Here is a 19,942-nt window from a genome sequence, read left to right as displayed (position 1 = left end):
TACATTGTCAGTATATAGAAGATTAATCCTTAGTATCATTAGTAGTGTTATTATTAATGTAATACTAATATAGTAACAATATACTAATAATTTATTATTAGTAATAATGTACTAATAATATTATAATATAGTAATAATGTTAGTAATAATGTATTAATAATATATTAGTATTAGTAATAATATAGTAATAATTTTTTATTAGAAATCATTAGTAATAATAATAATATTATTGTTATTAGTAGTATTACTAATAATTTTAGTAACCATTATGCTAATATATTAACTGATATTAAATCTCAACACAATAGCCATTACGAACTTTGATAATTAATCAGGGATTTCCTGTATCCAATTTTGAAGGATTTTTCTGCCGGAGACACAATTTCGAACAGAAATCCACAGAAGTCACAGCGCAGAAGCAGGAGCAGTACAAAACAAATGTACAACAACCACTACCACCTCAAAGGTACAATACCTTTAAGCAAGGAGAAGCACTCGAAAGTACAAACCATCCATTTAAGCAAAGTTGCACTTGAAAATCGCTCTACTGTAGAAACGGAAAGTGCTTCTTATGTATTAAGTAAGGATTTCAAGGCCATTGGTCCCAATACACATTATCCAATCTAAAAAATCCACCAAACATGCCAACAAATTCCTCAATATTCCACGATGAACAAGATCAAAATAATAAAAAGGTGGTCACCAATGAGCATATCCAAACACAAAATGAAGGGTGAAGAAAGTTGGTCTTTGACCATAACAAGCAATTGCATTCCAATTTCATCAAACAAGCATCTAGTGGCTTCCCTGCTTCATCAGTTCATTGTGAATTCAACATAAAATACTCACTGTATGATATAACAAGTAGGTAGAGCTCTATAACTAGAGGCAATGGCAAAATGCTAGTTAGCAATCAGGGTCAGATTGCTACATCAGTTCAAAAACATAATCTAGAATACAAAATTAGAAGGTTCCAATGAGAGGCAAAGCTTGGCAACAACTTCTTGCTTATGGTGAACGAGACCCTCCAAAGTTCCAGCTGAGTAGTCTTCAAGTTATAGACCTGAACCTCCATTCCTTTGAGCACCAATTCCCCAAAATATCTAAGGCAAAGAAAATGCTTTCAGGTTCAAGTTCAAACATGATTTACCAAATCAAAATCCTAGCTTAAGAAGCTACGAGTGGTCTGTTGCAAAATTAGCAATTAACAGTACTAACGAGTTTAAATCCAAGTTAGCACTAGAATTAAGACAACAACGCGCAATGAGTTTCGAGAGGACAGAAAATGCACCTTCCCGGATTTTACAGAGCTTTGCAATTTATGAAACAGCAGATTAAGTAGTTTTCGACTAGCTATATGTCTTGAAGCAAATAGAAATACAACAGGTGTCATCTCAAAAATGAATGGAGCAATTGTATGAAAAGCTGGAAATCATTAAATAGACTTACAAGTTGCTGGAAGTACAACTAACGTGATCCAAATTGTGCTCATGAATTCAAATTTGAACTCCTGATAAGGACTTTGATATCTGCAGTTTCTTCTCTAATCTTAATTGCTGATTTTTCCGCCGATTCACTGCACCAATGTACTTCAATCATCTCCAATGTGTATATGTCTGCAAACTCTGCAGGAATCTCTTCAAGGTCTTTGCAATTTTGTAAGACGAGTCTTTCAAGCTTGGGAAAATCATCACAAGAGGCATTCCATTGAGCAATGTTCAAATTGTCTAAGCTCAAGAACTTGAGATTCTGAAACTCTTCTTCCACTTTCCATATTTTCCCCACAAAGGCACCAGAAAGTAACTTGAGGACTTCCAGGTTTGGTAGTCTCCCAATTGTGGATATATGACTCCATGGAAGGCGAAAGTTTGATAAAGTCAATTTCTTTAGATTCAAAGGGAGGATGAACTCGCCATTGTTAAGAGGGCTTCCATAGTAGAATATCTTCAGTGACTCCAAATGAGTGAGACAGTTCAATCTCGGAAAATGATTGCAGTTCATGGAAGAATCTGGTGATTCATAGAATATGCAACTCAGTTTGCAAAGATTTGGAATCCTCTTTATAATCCTCTCTGCATCTTCACCACAAGAAAGAGATGGGCGGGAAAAACTGATCAAATTTTCTAATATGGAGCAATCACCAAGCTCTTCAGCATCTGAATCGAAATCAACGTGGACACTCACATGAAGATGCCTTAAACTTGTGATGCGCCAGATAGTATTTGGTAAGGTGATCTTACGACTTAATCCCTTCACAATAAGAGTTTTCAGTTTCCTGAGGTTGGCTATCGACTGCGGAATGGACTCCAAATAGCCTCCAACTGCTAAATATCTCAATTGTACCAGAATTTCAATTTCTACGGGAAATGAAATACCCAAATTGAAGCATTCAAAATCCAAGACTCTAAGCAATTTGAAGTTGTGCCAAATGAATGAGATGTCATAAGGGCGTTTTGGTTCTGAATCTGTAGAAGCAAAGAAAACCAAGGAACGGCTGGCCAAGCCAGAAGGTTTTGATTCAATAAAGTGGCTTCTCTTCAAAGATATAGCCAACCGATAGGATGCAAATGACACGGGAGATGAATGATGGTAAAAATCAAATTCGAAACCATAATCTGTATTAGGAAAAGAAGCATATGGATTATCAGACCTGGTTATCAGCTGAAAGAAGTTCTCATCCTCGGTTTGAGACTTACAGAAATCAAGGACAAGATCGTGGAGGCGACATGCTCTAACTTTGCCGTTGGATCTTCTTTTGGAGATTATCACCAAGCTTCTGTCAATTAGATCCATCAAGAAAGCCTCGGCCACTTCTTCAGAGCCCTTATTAGTTTCTGGTATGAAACCTTCTGCGATCCAAAACCGTATCAGCTTGCTGACAAGAACATCTCTATCTTCATTAAGAACTCCCAAATATAGAAAGCATGATTTAAGATACTCCGGCAAATGTTTGTAGCTGAGATTTAAGACTTCTTTGCACCGAGCTTCGGGATTATCAATTATTTGTGAGCTCAAGTTATCTGCGATTGTTTTCCACGAATTTTGGCTTTTTTCTGTCGTTTTCAGTATACCAGCAGCCGCAACAACAGCAAGAGGCAATCCTTGACAGTGGTAAGCAATGTCCTTTCCGACTCCCACCAGCTCATTGGGGCAACATTCTTCCTTGAATACCTTCTTTTCTAACAACTGCCAACTTTCCTCCTGAGAAAAAAGGCTAAGAGAAAGAGGAGGACTGTCTGGTTTAATTTCCGAGGCCACTTTGTGGAGGCGACTGGTGAACAGAATTCTACTTCCATTTGCATTATCTGGGAATGAGTTTTTCAAGTCATTCCAAGCTCCAATACCCCAAACGTCATCCATAACTACGAGATACTTGTTTCTCAGTAACAACTTACGCAATTTATCTTGGAGATCTTCATCCCTCATTTGGCGAATCTCTTCTGTAAGCCCATGAATCCCTGTTAGAATTTCGAGCAACAATCTCCTTTTCTCATATTCTTGGGAAACAGAGCACCATGCACGAAGATGAAAGTGACGCATGACTTTACGACTGCTGTACACCTTCCTCGCCAACGTTGTCTTGCCTAAACCAGGCATTCCAGCAACAAAAACAATATCCAGCTTTGAGGGTCCTCTAGTCAGCTGGTTGAGGATTTCATCTTCTCTGTTACTGAGATCCACCACAATTTCGTCAATTGCTGATGTATTTTTTGTTGATAACTTGTCAACTGAAACCTGGGTGACACTCTTGGAATCTTGGACTTCCATATCAGGGGTTGTCAAATGAATTCCTCCGGCCTTCTCGCTAAGAAGTCTTAACTCATCCAGCACATTGTCCAACCAGACGAAATGCTGCCATTGAGCATCATCCTCTATTGAATCAATTATGTACTCCGCCTCATATGCCAACTCAGTGAATCGGTCAACGAGATCTTCTATCTTTGGATGCTCCTCAATGTCCAACTGTGAAACATTCTGGAGGTGTATTTGTATCTCTTCCGTGTGGAGCTTCGCCAATGCAGTTGATGCAGAATTATATTTCAGCAGCTCCCTGAGCTTCCTCCCAAGAAAATCAAGAGACTTCAGTCTGGAAGTTTTTGGGAAATTAAACTTTGGAAATTTAGGAATAAGATCCATGAGCTTTGCCTTGATCAAATGTGTCTCCTTATCTAACAGCTCAGGAAATGAAGGGTTGGTCATTTCATCTTGTTCGTTGAGGAAGAAAGGCAAATATGGCAGCCTGTGAAAAAATTCTCCAATTGCTCCTAATACGTCCTCTCTGTCCTTAATTCTTTCATCTGAGAGAATTAGTGCGATACACTCGAACTTCTGAACGAAAAGTTTAATTTGATCTTTCTGATGAGCCATAAGCCTTTCATCATTCCTGCTCTTCAGACGTAATAGCCTCTTCAGAAAGAACTCTCCCTTGTACATCTCAATCTGAAAACGAAGCAGCGGAAGTGAGTATTTCACCACAGATGACTCATGATCCTTGAATGTTGATTCAATCCGTGCCAACAACTTTTGGGGATATCTGCACAGTCTTCTGGGGATTTGTCTACATTTGTCCATGACATCTTCAAAATCAGGAGGCATACTGAAGGAAAGGATTTGCTCCTGCCTCGAGAAGACAAATCTTCGTAAGTAACTCAGAACACCGAGGTGAGTTGTCTAGTTTTGCCCCTTTCTACCAGCACTGTTATTTACACGAAAGTATGAAGGAAGACTGTATGAAGAAATAGTCTGGCCTCTTCTGAAACAAGATAGGCGGCCGGCCAAGAGGAGGGGGGAAGAGCAAACGGGAAGGAAAAATTTTTTCTATTTTCTGTGGAGAAGATGATGAAGTGGGAAAAGGTGTGAGGGCTTTGACAAATAAATAAAGGACGCAAACCAAAGGCGGTATAAGCCCCCGGGTTTGGCCGGGCCTTAGATCCTGATATTGTGTGGTCGCGATTCTAATCCTGTTATCGTCTTATGTCTCTTGGAGACGGGGCACAAGTACGGTGAAAATAGTCGAGCCTGAAATATAATCCATCGAAGCAAAGGCGGTATACCGTGTACCGTGTATGTCAATAATGGATGACAACCGTTTCTGAAGGTTCACGGTCGCGATATGACCTTAAAAATTTGTGCGGCTCAAATTACAGCATGTAACTCGATTTTCACGTCATGTATGAAACTCATCAAAAATTGTTCTAAAATTACACCATGTATAAAAAAAAGTTACGCGATATGCAAAAAATGTTACACGCTGTTGCTGTTGGAAAATGCACAAATCGACACAAATCCCTTGTCCAAGGCGGTATACCGCGTACCGTGTACGTCAATAATGGATGAAAACGTGGCACTTTTCTACGCGTGTTTGACGTTTCTAATGGACGTGGACATTTCTAAAGGAGTGGGTGACTACACGGGGAAGGCATAAGCTGTGAAACAAGCAGCGGGGTCTATTTGGATTATAATAATTTTAAAAAAAATCTCATTTATATAATATATTAAATTATTAATTTTAAAAACTTTTTGTAATAAAATTTTTTTATATATATTTCTATAATAAAATTTTTTAAAAAAATCTTAAAAAATACTAATCCAAACGGAGCACGAGTTTCTGGAATGAAGCTCGGTGCTGTGCCCTCAATCCTCAACATCTAGTACAGAAGTGGTGTAGAAAAAAAAAATTTTAATAGGAAAACACCTCATCTCGAAAATGTCCATCTTTACCAGAGAAGGCACGGCAGCAAAAGCTCCCCACCAAATCCTTAATCGCAACCACCTCAGCACAGCAGAGAGCCATCAGCAAGTTGAGATGGAAACCCATAGTCTAAGGGATTGGGGAGTTGGAATCGGAATGAGCTTGGTTTTTGTTGCACAATCAAGGGCCAGTTGAGTAATTCTTCATCTTTTACCTGGTCATCAGTCACCATCATTTCTTCACGGAAACGAATAAGTTCCTGGGCAATCTCCTCAGCCGTAGCTTCAATCTTTGAGGTAGAAGGCCATTGACAGGGTGTCGAAACCTGTGCAATAATAAAAATCTGCTCAACTAAAGTAAATTTCTGTAGATAGTGGTAAGCAGGATCGAATCCACAGGGATTGGGAATACTTGTTCCTTTCCAAATTCACAGTGACAAGGGGGTGTTTTTGTGCAGAAGGTGACAATCAAAGAAATTCAACTAAAATCTAAGAAGCTACTAAAGATTAAATAACAAATTACTAAAATCAAATGGGTGATAATTAAGGATCTAGCTAAGAAATAACTTCAGCAATGGTTCACCTGATCATCGATGCAAAGCCAATTCCAATTATTTACTAATAAATAGGTTATAATTGTCAAACAAGCGATGACAGTCAATCCCCTCCTTACTGTGTCGGTGATTAAGGTACACCCGTTAATCACTGCTCTAATTGAGAAATAATCTTAGGTACGCCCGTAAGATTTAATTTCCCAATTGTCTTACGTATTAGAGGAACCCTATTCTAACCAAATAACGCACTACCAGGGTTATTTTAGATTAGCTCGCGTATTCCCCTGACACAAATCTAATCATGCCAGTTGTCACTATTTTGAGGTAATTAAACAATTACGGATTTAACACCTCAATTGACAATATATTATTAAATTAACTAATTATCCGGATCCAAGACAATCAATTAATTAAACAACCATAAGCATTGCAATCAGGAAATATGTAAATACCAATAAATAAAAGAAAAAGATAAAATTAAATCGATCTCACAATTTTTAGGCGAATCAAAGTATCCGTTATCCCTTGATTAGATAAAGAGATTTAGCTCATTGTTGATGAGAAAAACCCATACAAAATTGACGCAAAAGCTGCGGCCATCTTGCGACAACCACAAAGGACGAAAAGCCAACGTGAGTTAAAGCTACAGGGAACCATTCAATTGTGCATAAATGACATACGAGAGTTAAAGCTAAGCAAAAGCCAACGAAAGAAAAGTCAACCAAAAGCAATTCCTAGAATAGTCCTCCCTGTTTCTACTTTATTTCCTATCTAAAAACCTAATCTAATACCTATTCTCTTATGCGGCGGCTCTTATGTAAAAGAACTCCAGCCCGAGCTTTCTTCCTCAGCAATTATCGAAATGGGCCCAAGTTTTTTCATTGCCAACAATGCCCCTGGGATAGGTTCTATGATTTGGGCTCCCTTTTTGTTAAATCGGCACTTGTTATCACATTTTCGTTCTACTTCCTGAAATAGATGCAAAATACTAAAAGTGAATAGAATTTAATAATTAATCCAGATTGGGTCAGGTAATAGAAGAAATTAATAATAAAATAAATGATAAAATCGCAACCTATCAGCCATATTCTTCTCTTCATCTGTAGTAGCATCTGTAGTAGCATGACCACTCCCCTTATGAGTGGATTCCCAAATTCTTCCCAAAAATCTCCAATCATCTCTGAGTTTTGATAGGATCTCCGAGGGATACTTTATGGCTCTCAGTGCAGAATCAAAGGTGATCCAAGCTTGAAGAACCAGCACCAGCGGCAGAAGCCATCATGTCCAAAAAATTTTCTACTACATATAGATCGATCTCTCAGATCGATTAACTTATTTGTATTTCTATGCTAAAATTTTGTCCCTACTTGCATATATTCTCTATTCAGCCCAAAACAACAGAAACAAATTGAATTTTTGGATTTGAGATGGATCTGAAGAATTTGGCCTACGAATTCATCTTCCAGAAACAAATTTAGAATGTGCTCAGCTTGTGAGCAAGTTGGTATACAGTATACTGATGAAAATATCTTAAAGTTGTGTACTGATGAGTGGGACCATGAATGTCTACTTTATCACAATCTGGACAAACTTGAAGCCGAAATAATTGAAAACATTGTACTGGAAAAGAAAAGCTAAATGATTGTTTCCAAGCTATAGAGGGAAGAAAAAGGGATAACTGATTGGGGAAAGCTGTACAAGAGAATTAGAATTTAAATCTGCGGGCTTTAAACGAAATCCAACCAATCAGTAGTGTTGAATTAGAATTTAATGAATTCCATAAAAGTTAAATGTAAATTACATATAAAACATAAAAATTAGACAATAGTCATCACAAACAATCATTCCCTTGAGTTATAGTGAAAAACATTCCCTTGAGTTATAGTGAATTAAATCCAAAAAAGAAGAACAAATTTTTTTTATAAATAATAACAAAATAAATTTTAGTGGTGTAAGCAGAAAATGAGATTAGTCTGTGTGATGTTTAGGGCCGTAAATTGAACTAAATAGTTTGGTACTTGATTTGAACTCGGTCGAACCAAACCCGTTCAAGTTTGTTTGTTTAGGTTTTAATCCAAATTTGAACATAATTCCAATCTCGAAAATATGAACAATCACGATTTTCACGTTGTCTAGCTCGATATGTTTAGAAATATATAAGGCAAGTAAATTTCATAAATATACATCTAAAGTTTTCCTTCTTAACTCCACTTCTTTCCTTTTCGTATATTGCTTATCTTATAAAATAGCAAGCATATAATGCTCGTCTCTTGAATAGGTATAATTGATTTTGATTACCTCCATAATTCATTGTAATAGTTTTCTTGGATAGGCATAATTGACTTTAATTGCATCCCTAATTCATCGTAATAGATTTCTTGAATATCAGAGAGCAAAATTTAACGGGGAAAAAGGCAACAAATTCGGGTGAAAATCTCCATATAATACAAAATGAAATTTCAAGTCAAGCAAACTTTGATGGTATGTAATTGAACTCGATATTTTGACAAGTCAAGTTTTTCATGAACATATGTCTGAATTTTCAAACCAAACTCGATCAATTTCTTTCAAAAAATTATCAAACACAAACTAAGTTCAAACATCCCTTTTAATTTTCAAATCAATCCTGAACATACCTCTATCCAACTCGTTGAGACTTGTTTTCAGTCTTATTGATACCAAAATTACACTTCTCTAATAAATGGACAAATTGCATTGCATTTCATCATTAATAAATAATATAAAAAATGCTTGCAGTTACAAAATGAAAGATTCCTATACATTTTCACTTTGATTGGCATTGGACGTGTGTGACCCATGAAACATATGTTTGGTACTATATTTTGTAGTATAGTGTATGACTTGTGTAGACCTTTGTGTATGGTCCGAATCAATTTCTGCCCCAAATCCCATAAATGGCACCACCAATTAGGGACTTATGCATAATACTTCGCCTTCAACTTTCGTTTGCATAGAAAATGGTTTCTCTGGAAACCACAAGAACCACAGAAAAACCTCATGCGGTCTTGCTTCCATTTCCAGCTCAAGGCCATGTTACCCCATTGATGAGACTTGCTAAGCTTTTGCATGCAAAAGGGTTCCATATAACCTTGCTCAACACTGAATTTAACCACAAACGTTTGATCCGATCGAAAGGGCCAGAGTCAGTTAAAGGGTTCGATGATTTCAGGTTTGAGACTATCCCTGATGGGATGCCACCGTCAGATAAAGATGCCACTCAAGAGGTGCCTCAGCTCTGTGATTCTGTCAGAAAAAATTGTTTGGTTCCTTTTAAGGAGCTGTTGATTAAGCTGAACTCGTCTTCTGAAGTGCCTCCTGTTAGCTGCGTCATTTCTGATGGTATCATGAGCTTCGCTATCAAAGCTGCTGAAGATTTGGGCATCCCTGAAGTTCAATTTTGGACGGCTTCTGCTTGTTCTTTCATTGGATACTTGCACTATAGAGAGCTTATCAGGAGAGGAATTTTTCCATTCAAAAGTACATACTATAAACTTCTTCTTTGTTTGTTCTGTTGTCTCTGGACTGTATTGTTATTGTCTTTAACGTTCAATCTCAACTTAATTGGTATGATTAAACCTGTTTTTTAATCATCTCGTTTATAGCTTGTAATTTCTTGATCATGAGAATGATGAAACATGCATACCTGCTTAAAATATGAAATCGACATGTATCTGGACCACTTCCCACGTTATTGCTGGACCATTTCCGACGTTTTGGCCGTCCAGACCGAGTGTTCACCCCGAAGCGATTGGTTTTATACCCATTTATTGGCTTCAAATATGTAATGAGAATATTCTATTCCACTTCCTGTCTTACCTTCTAAATGGCTTCCTAGCTATGTATCCTTTATAAAGTTATATAACACTATTTTTTTCTTCAGTTCCAATGGCTACTAATGGAGTAGTATATGTATGTATGTAGGTATATATGTAAGAAACGATTACAATCTTTTTTCTGATATAACTGTTATTTCTGTTATTACTCTATTAGTAGTTATTGAAACTTAAAAAAAAATTAAAAATTGGATTCACATGTCCAAATTATGAAGTTCCTTCCTTGTTAGTCTTGATATAATTATTCATCGAACTTGAAAGACCCTTTTTTTCTCTTTGTCCAGATGACGATTACCTCACAGATGGTACTCTTGATAAGCCAGTTGATTGGATTTGTGGCATGAGCAACATAAAATTCAGGGACCTTCCAAGCTTTTTCAGAACAACTGATCCCAACGATATTATGTTTGATTTCCTTGGAGAGGCGGCACAGAGTTGTCTAAAAGCTCCAGCGATAATCTTCAATACCTTCGATGAACTTGAAAGGGAAGCTTTAGAAGCAGTCATTTCCAAGTTTGATTTCCCAAATATTTACACAATAGGCCCTCTACATATATTAGCCAGGCACATTGTTACCGAAAGCCAAGTCAATTCCCTGAATTCAAGTTTATGGAAGCCTGACTCGAAAGTTTTCGAGTGGCTAGATCAAAGAGCACCAAACTCAGTTTTTTATGTTAATTATGGAAGTATAACAACCATGACTGACCATCACTTCAAAGAATTTGCTTGGGGACTTGCAAATAGCCAGCAACAGTTTTTGTGGATTGTTCGGCCTGATGTCGTTCAGGGAGGAGAATCAGCAATGTTGCCTGAAGATTTCCTGGAAGAGATTCAGGACAGAGGGTTGTTAACGAGCTGGTGTGCACAGGACAAAGTGTTGGAGCATCCAGCTGTTGGTGCATTTTTGACTCACTGTGGATGGAATTCTACATTAGAAAGTATTTCTGCTGGTGTGCCTCTCATCTGCTGGCCTTTCTTCGCCGATCAGCAGACTAACTGTCATTACTCTTGCAAGAAATGGGGAATTGGGATGGAAATAAATCATGATGTGAAGCGGAACGAAGTTGCAGAACTTGTACGCAAAATGATTATAGGAGAGGAAGGGGGGGAAATGAGGTTTAAGGCTAAAGAATGGAAGAAGAAAGCTGAGGAAGCTACTGAAGTTGGGGGGTCATCTTACATTAACTTTGACAAGTTTATCATTGAGGCTCTTCATTACAACGGATGCGCCGCACAAAATGTTTCTCCTGTGGCTTAAAAGAAAAATGGATTATATTAGTCATTTTTGTTTTGAATTATCTAAGCTCTATGGTTGGAGTTGCTTGCATGCCTTGGAATAAAAAGAACAATGCAATTAGAAAGTTCATAAAGCATCACTTTCTTCTTTTTTTTTTTGTCTTAGATAAAATATCTATTATCTCGAATTTGACACAACTAATAACAGGACATAATGTATAATCCTAATCAATATGATTAGGATAACCTGCGAGTATGTGCCTATTTGATTGAGTGGAATCTTGAGAATTAATGTGAGTGGAACAATGAAAAGAACCTGAATAGTAATTGCTTAAATTATCAATTACTTGTCTGTTTGGGAACCATCTCTATCATAGAATTCATTTCAATTCATCTACGTCTTGTTAAGTTTTTTCTATTAGCAAAGGAAGACACGTAAAAAAGTTGACAGGTCAAGTAAATTATCAATTACTTGTCTGCTTGGGAACCATCTCTATCATAGAATTCATTTCAATTCATCTACGTCTTGTTAAGTTTTTTCTATTAGCAAAGGAAGACACGTAAAAAAGTTGACAGGTCAAGATTTGAACTAACGTCATGATTTCAACTGGCAACAATCCTTGTGAAATGCCACGCTTAGTTTGGCACCTCAGCCGCAAATCTTCAATGTGAATATGCCATGTTATTAAATTTTTGACAGCCCTGATTGTGGCTTTGTCTTCAACTTCACAGAGACGGAGGCAATCTCTTATCTCTCTCTCTCCTTTTTTTTTTTTTTTTAAACAAAGAGGCAATCTGATTTAAGGGTACGTCCTACAAGTTCATATACTAGTGGAAAATAAAAAAGATACTAAATTGTGGAAAGCTGCAATGAATCTTACTGCACATACTAATTTAATGTAACCTTGTTGCATTAATTGCAACATGGACATCTAGAAAAATGGCAATGAATCAGCTTCAAGTTTGAGTTTCAAGTACGGACTGAAGGAATTAGTAATAGGTTAAAATATACAAGCAAATTCAAGTTATATTTCAAATGAAACAAATATGCTTAGGATTAATTTTTTTTTCACTTTCGTACACTATAACCTTTAAATTTCTGTATGATTTTTCTTTTCAAAAATCACAAGGCGCAGATGCAGCATTTCCAGTCTAACCATGGGTTCCAACAGAAACAATGAAATAGATTTTGTTGTCAAAGTGGTATATTAGTTAGGAAAACTTAAGGCTGATTGCATCTTTATTCCCTTGAAATATACAAAAATTCTCACTTTGATCCATGAACTAAAGTTTAGTATATTTTGGTCCCTAAAGTTTTAAACTTGTCCTAATTTAGTCCAATCGTTAACAAAATATACAAAACTGCCGAAATAGTTGCCACCCTTCATTAACAAAATATTCTAATTTTATTCGTAAGGTAATTGACAGTAGTAACTGATCCATTAGTTTTTGCCTGTTCCATTGTTTATTGGATTAAAATGAGATGAGATTAAGAATTTAAGAGCAACGTGTTTCAAACTAAAGTTCATGGATCAAAGTAAAAAATAAAGTATAATTAAAGGGTGCAAAATGAAATTATGAAGGGGTATTTTGTCCTTTCAGCTATTCCATTGAAAAGAATTATTTGAAGGAATCCTTTTCAAAAGGTAACAAGTGGTGCCTATCGTTTTTTATTCAAGGAAAACATACAAATAATTCCTACATTCAAGGGGTAATTAACCCTTTTAAAAATGTATGATTACTTGATTCAATGGGATGCATGGGACCTATGAAAGGATGTTTTCTATTTATATTTTGTCGCTTTGTGCATCTGGTTCATTGTGATAAAGAAATGGTGCATATTACATACAACATATGATTTTGTATATCTTTGTGCCTCAAAAAAAAAAAGAAAAATCAATTTCTGCCCCCTATGCTGCTATAAATGGCACCATCATTTTGGGACTAGTACATTCTGCTCCCGTCTATTAACTTTCATCTACGCAGCGCAGGAAATGGATTCTGTAGAAACCACAGAAAAACCCCATGCAGTCTTGGTTCCATTTCCAGCTCAAGGCCATGTTACCCCATTAATGAGACTTGCCAAGCTTTTGCACGCAAAAGGGTTCCATATAACCTTGGTCAACACTGAATTTAATCACAAACGTTTGATCCGATCGAAAGGGCCAGAGTCAGTTAAAGGGTTCGATGATTTCAGGTTTGAGACTATCCCTGATGGGATGCCACCGTCAGATAAAGATGCCACTCAAGAGGTGCCTCAGCTCTGTGATTCTGTCAGAAAAAATTGTTTGGTTCCTTTTAAGGAGCTGTTGATTAAGCTGAACTCGTCTTCTGAAGTGCCTCCTGTTAGCTGCGTCATTTCTGATGGTATCATGAGCTTCGCTATCAAAGCTGCTGAAGATTTGGGCATCCCTGAAGTTCAATTCTGGACTGCTTCTGCTTGCTCTTTCATTGGATATTTGCACTACAGAGAGCTCATCAGGAGAGGGATTTTTCCATTCAAAAGTAAGTTCTATAAACTTCTTTCTTTACCATGTCTTTTTCTCTTGTTTATGAGACCTGTTGTGTCACTGTCTTCGACGTCCCAACTTAATTGGTAATTGGTATGGCTAAGCAAATTTAGGATCTCTTCCTTTTATCGTATTATTTTTATTTTTGCACTGTCTTAGAAATTATGAGAGTGTTGAAAAGTAAGGTGACCATGGCTCAAGTCTTGACCCGGATGTGATCCGTTTTGACTTGGGTTTGAAGATGTTTAATTTTGATTACCCAAATTCAGCCCCGAATTATCCGCTTAAACATTCTAATAAAATTGATCGAATATACTTACAAAAAAAATAATTGATCGAGTAGGAATATTGTTATTTTTATCATATTAGGACTCAAATCCGACTAAACTTGTTAACATGTGTTTGGTCAATGAGTGAATAGTCGATAAAAGAGGTGGTGTTTATTTCTTGCAAGTTAATTTGAAAATAATAGTCAACTATAGGGATACAATAAATATAAATATGTGCATTCACCTAATACATTAGGTATAATTTAAATATATTCTAGGTGTACTGACCGGTTGCATCTGTTAGAAAAATTCTGTTAATGTTATATGCATTAATTTCTTTTTTTTTTTGGTCCAAATATGCATTAGTTATGTTATAAAATTTTATTTTACCATTTCATTAAATAACATCTACATTTTTAAGATACATACAAAACTAACATATGTAATACTTTTTTTTTCGCAACGATAGATGTCCTATAATCTAATCTAGACTAATCTAGGAGGAAGGGGTAAGGGAAGATGGTCAACTAAGACCAGCCACATATTGTGGCAAATTTGAGGAAGACAGGATTGAACCCCTGACCTCCAGCGGGTGGCCAGTGGCACATACGTAATACTTACTTGGCTAATATGTGCTGTTGCTTGGACATATTAGAAAACATTAATGGTAGTATTTGGATATCAAAATTATTTCAAATAATATTTCGCTTGCATCACAAACACATTTCCCAACCTACCTTTTTATATTCCCAATCACCTTTTTATCTCACATACATCACATCACAAAAAATGCTACATTAATTATTCCAAATAATATTTCAAATAATACACTATCCAAACAAACCCTTATAGAAGTTTGGGTCGGACCAAGGACTGGGGACTGATGGGAATGGAGCATATTTTCGAGTTTCGAGGAGAAAATTTTGTCTGGGCGTGTGACAGGGCGATGCTTTTACATGATGAAGGGTTCTGTTTAATTTTATGGGAAAAATGCACTTTTCATCCTCAAAATTTGGGTTGTTGACCATTTTCATCCTCAAAGTTTCACTCAAAACACATTTCATCCTCAAAGTTACGTAATTTTGGCCAATTAAGGACAATTGACGGGAATTGGCAAATTTATCGTTAGAACCAACTGTAAACCCAACAAAAAATGGATAAAACCAAATGGGGCCACATTCCCCACCTTGATCACAAATCGGGCAATCTAACGGATCATCAAAATCAATACACAACCAACAGGCAACCAAACAAAATGTTTTTTCCCCCTCTCCTTTGTCCTTGGCAACTGCCGAAGAAAATTTAATCACAGTTAAAAAGTATAACTCTCCATAACAGAATCATCCATGCCTCAAAATTAAGCAATTAGTTTCTCAAAGAATGCAACATCCAGCTCAAGCTCAACGTAAGCAAACAATTTTTTCTTTTTCTTTTCTTAAATTATAAAGCACCAATCCTCACACATTAACATTAAACCCTAAAGTCCACATTTTTCTCATATTAAGTAGCAAAAAATCTAAATTTTTTGTTCGTAATAAATCCATTTTAGCAATAAAGTCAACAAAAAATTAATTCAATTATCAACTAGTTTAGTTTACCAGGAGAGCCAGCATAGCGCAAGAGGCGATAGGCTTGGCGGACTTTTCAACTTCAACGAGGCACATACGGCAATTTCCGGCAATAGAGAGGCGGCTATGGTAGCAAAAACGAGGAATGTCGACGCTGGCGATCTCGCAGGCTTGAAGGACCGTCATACCCTTAGGGATTTTAACTGGATATCCATCTATGAAGACTTCGGTAGCGTCTTCCGGGTTGGGGAAGTGGACTCGGGCCCCGCCGACGGGAGTTCTCTTGGGAAGATCTGGGGGGGAGAATCGGGCTGGGCTTGGGCTGCTTCAGCATTTTGGAGCTCACTAGTGGAGATGATGGAGCGGCGGAGAAGAGGAGTGAAGTTTCCTGGCTGGAGTTTTCCGAATCGCAGGAGAGTCCGGGAGGCGAGTAAACCCAGCCCCATTTTTTGGGTTTTATTGCTATCTCAGATGGACAGGATAACAATGAAATGTGTAGTTTTTCGATTTCTCTTCTTTGCTGAAAATTGAAATTGAGCTGAGAAAGACTGTGGAATGATTCTGAGGTGCGTGGTTTATCTGTGAAATTCACACGCAGCTATTGGTGGGGAACGGGATCGGTTAATAAATGACTTGGTTATCAAACCATGGGTTTTTCAGGTTGATGGACCATGTGATATTCCAAGCTTTAATAGTAGAGCTTTAATTTAGCTAACTAATTTTGGTCCTTCGGTTTTACCCATTTTTGTTGGGTTTACGGTTGGTTTTAACGATAAATTTGCCAATTCCCGTCAATTGTCCTTAATTGGCCAAAATTACGTTACTTTGAGGATGAAATGTGTTTTGAGTGAAACTTTGAGGATGAAAATGGTCAACGACCCAAACTTTGAGGATGAAAAGTGCATTTTTCCCTAATTTTATTTTATTAAGAGACTCCAAATCTTGCAATAGAAAAGGAGAGACGAGGAGGCTAGCAAGTCACGGCCAGGATTTTCAATATCTCACCTACCTTTCTTTTTCAAACGATAGAGGTATCTCACATTCTCACCTACCTTTCTTGAATTAAAATTTTTTATAACGTATTAGCCTTCTTGGGAGAAATCAACATTAAAAAACTGCATATCACAAGAGAAATGATATTTTAGCTTCACTCTTACCTTTATTTATCCTATTAATTATGAAGCTTACAATAGAAATAAAAATTAAAATAAGGCTAGAAGGTAAATGTAAAAATATGAGAGCTTATAAATGTAAAAACAAAATAAGTAGTAGGTTTTGACCCCTCTCACCCCCTTCCCAAAAAAAAAAAAAAAAAAAAAACAAGAAACAACATAGAATGTTTATAAATATTTGGTTACAAAACAATTCTTAAACTAATATTTTCAATAATTTTTTTTATAAGTGGAGGTTACATGCATATACCAAACGTATGAAAATATTAATTTACTTTTAAATGCAACTTACATAACATCATTTATTAGAACGCACTTTCTAAAAAAAAATTTGCTTGCTTTCTACAAATTCGACTGATAAAATTCTCCAAGGTGTTACTTATTTACTAAAATTCTTCAAGTGACCAACTATAGACTAAACTCAAGTACCAGTTGGACACACAGAGAAATACAAACCAATTTGGAATGTCAATTTGGTTATCTTTTGTCCATAATTTTTTTTGATTAAAATTTTTTTCTTCCTTTTGGATTTTTTTTTTTGTAAAACAGTAGTTATTAATAGTGCAAGTGAGTTGATGGCATTTAATGAAATATCTAGTCATATCAAACTGATGAGATAAGGAATATTTTGAAAATCTCATGGATGATAAGCAATGACAGAGCCACCCTGTAATGAAGGATGGGCAACGTCGTCACTCAATTTTGTAAAAATTAAATAATAGGCTTGAAAGGTTTGAAAGTTTTTTAGTTTTTTTATTATAATTGTAACCCCTAAATTTTGGAAAATACAATTTTTGCTTTACATTGCCCTTGAAAAATCCCAATCTCCCCAAACATTACCCCCTACAAAATATTAGTATTTTCTTCTAGATATCTCTCTGTCGGTGAAATTGTTTTGAAGCTATTAACGTACAAAATTGAATGATATGGAAAAGAAATAATGTTAGAAGCTTAAAACTTGAAAATTCAAGATAAAATACAATCTTAATGTAAACTACTTTTTTTCACATAACAATAATATCAATTTAGGAATATAGTACGGGCCCCAATGATTATAAGTCCTGACTCCACCACTAATCCTAAGTAATATTACGAAAAAGTTTAAAGAAGGTTTCTGAAATTATCACAAAAAGAAAAATAGGATTGCAATATGTTAAGTAACTCCTTCAATTGGATCTATTGAGATGGGCTTCCACATGAGCAAGTATACATGTACAGTGATAAGTTGTTGATAGCAAAACTGATCATACATAGTAGCTGTCGTAAACAAAAGAAGCAGTCTTTCTAATTTGTCTTCTTTCTTTTACCATTTTGATTAACGTGTCAACAACCTTGGTAGATAATCCTATATGAATGTTATGAAACACAGATACTAAAAGGAATAAAACTTGATAAGGATGGTTGTTCAAATGTCTGAATTTTGATTTTGATTGCTTGACAATCTTCATAGTTGTTCCTCAATCTTGAAAAACCTTTTTTCATTTTTCTATCCAGATGACGATTACCTTACAGATGGTACTCTTGATAAGCCTGTTGATTGGATTTGTGGCATGAGCAATGTAAAATTCAGGGACCTTCCAAGCTTTTTAAGAACAACAGATCCCAATGACATTATGTTTGATTTCATGGGAGAGGAAGCACAGAGTTGTCTGAAAGCTTCATCAATAATCTTCAATGCCTTCGATGAATTTGAAACAGAAGCATTGGAGGCAGTCATTTCGAAGTTCAATTTTCCAAATATTTATACTATAGGCCCTCTACAGTTATTAGCCAGGCACATTGTTTCCAAAAGCCAAGTCAATTCCCTGAATTCAAGTTTATGGAAGCCTGACTCGAAAGTTTTCGAGTGGCTAGATCAAAGAGCACCAAACTCAGTTGTTTATGTTAATTATGGAAGTGTAACAACCATGACTGACCATCATTTCAGAGAATTTGCTTGGGGACTTGCCAACAGCAGGCAACAGTTCTTGTGGATTGTGCGGCCTGATGTAGTGCAGGGAGGAGAATCAACAATGCTGCCTGAAGATTTCCTGGAAGAGATTCAGGATAGAGGGTTCTTAACAAGCTAGTGTGCACAGGAGAAAGTATTGGAGCATTCAACTGTTGGCGCATTTTTGACACACTGTGGATGGAATTCTATGATGGAAACTATTTGTGCTGGTGTGCCTGTCATCTGTTGGCCTTTCTTTGCTGATCAGCAAACTAATTGTCATTACTCTTGTGAGAAATGGGGAATTGGAATGGAAATAAATCATGATGTAAAGCGCGATGAAGTTGCAGAACTTATACGTAAAATGATTGTGGGAGAGGAAGGGGAAAAAATGAGGTTCAAAGCTAAAGAATGGAAGAAGAAAGCTGACGAAGCAACTGAAGTAGGGGGATCATCTTACATTAATTTTGACAAGTTCATCAATGAGGCTCTTCATTACAAGGGATGAGTTGCAAAAAATGTTTCTCCTGTGGCTTGAAAGGAAAAGAATTGGCTGAAATGGCTTTGATACTCAAAATAATTCAATCACCCTTCTTCCCTCCTTTGCTGCTTATCATCTTTCATTTTGGTCTGTAGTAGTCCTATTCATTTTAAACTACATCTGTATTTGGAGTTGCATGCCTTGGATTAAGAAGAACATTGCAATTAGAAAGTTCCATAAAGCGTCAATTTTTCTTTTTCTATTTTGTTTTCTTAGCTACAATATCTGTTAATTGCTCATCATGAAATTGAAGAAAACACCAACAGGACATAATGAAGGCAGATATGTAAAAAGTACACAGGCCATGAAGTAACATCACGATTTCTACTGGAAACAATTTATATAAAATCCTACGTAGTTTGGCACCTAAACTGCAAATCTTGAGTGCAAATATGCCGGGTTTCACATTTTCACAGTCATGCCTTGAAGCTGCCAAATTAACTTTGGCCATTCCTGTTATTAAATTTTTGACAGCCTCTGCTTGGGGCTATATGGGCCATCTTCAATTAATAAGCTCAGAGACAGAATAATCTAATGAAAGGGTGTGCTTCCTACAAGTCCTCTTGTATCTGATGCAGCATATAGATATCACAGGATTACTAGATTCATCAAGATTG

The 19,942-nt window shown here is 36.4% G+C and overlaps 2 protein-coding genes and 1 pseudogene across 2 annotated transcripts; 2 read left to right on the top strand and 1 right to left on the bottom strand.

The window, feature by feature from the left end:
- Positions 1-734: 734 nt before the first annotated feature.
- LOC113700358 (putative late blight resistance protein homolog R1A-3) lies at positions 735-5,007 on the bottom strand. Its single transcript, XM_027220791.2, has 2 exons — positions 1,450-5,007; positions 735-1,103 (listed from the first exon to the last, which is right to left on the bottom strand). Exon 1 carries the CDS (start codon positions 4,594-4,596, stop codon positions 1,489-1,491), a length of 3,108 nt encoding a protein of 1,035 aa, XP_027076592.1. The 5' UTR covers positions 4,597-5,007; the 3' UTR covers positions 735-1,103; positions 1,450-1,488.
- A 4,112-nt stretch (positions 5,008-9,119) lies between these two features.
- Positions 9,120-11,472, top strand: LOC113700350 (linamarin synthase 2-like). Its single transcript, XM_072050935.1, has 2 exons — positions 9,120-9,743; positions 10,384-11,472. The coding sequence occupies exons 1-2, from the start codon at positions 9,224-9,226 to the stop codon at positions 11,355-11,357; spliced, it is 1,494 nt and encodes a 497-aa protein (XP_071907036.1). The 5' UTR covers positions 9,120-9,223; the 3' UTR covers positions 11,358-11,472.
- Positions 11,473-13,206: 1,734 nt separating this feature from the next.
- LOC113690773 (linamarin synthase 2-like) lies at positions 13,207-19,527 on the top strand (annotated as a pseudogene).
- The last annotated feature ends 415 nt before the right edge of the window (positions 19,528-19,942 follow it).

This window comes from Coffea arabica, chromosome 1e, assembly GCF_036785885.1.
Source record: "Coffea arabica cultivar ET-39 chromosome 1e, Coffea Arabica ET-39 HiFi, whole genome shotgun sequence".
Classification (NCBI taxonomy): domain Eukaryota; kingdom Viridiplantae; phylum Streptophyta; class Magnoliopsida; order Gentianales; family Rubiaceae; genus Coffea; species Coffea arabica.
The sequence above is the reverse complement of the archived record's forward strand: the minus strand, read 5'-3'. Positions and strand labels throughout refer to the sequence as shown.

Bases quoted from the DNA above. Each gene is read 5' to 3' on its own strand.
- LOC113700350 (XM_072050935.1), top strand. From the start codon at position 9,224: ATGGTTTCTCTGGAAACCACAAGAACCACAGAAAAACCTCATGCGGTC. The intron at 9,744-10,383 runs GTACATACTATA...CTCTTTGTCCAG, and splicing joins AGGAATTTTTCCATTCAAAA to ATGACGATTACCTCACAGAT.
- LOC113700358 (XM_027220791.2), bottom strand. From the start codon at position 4,596: ATGCCTCCTGATTTTGAAGATGTCATGGACAAATGTAGACAAATCCCC.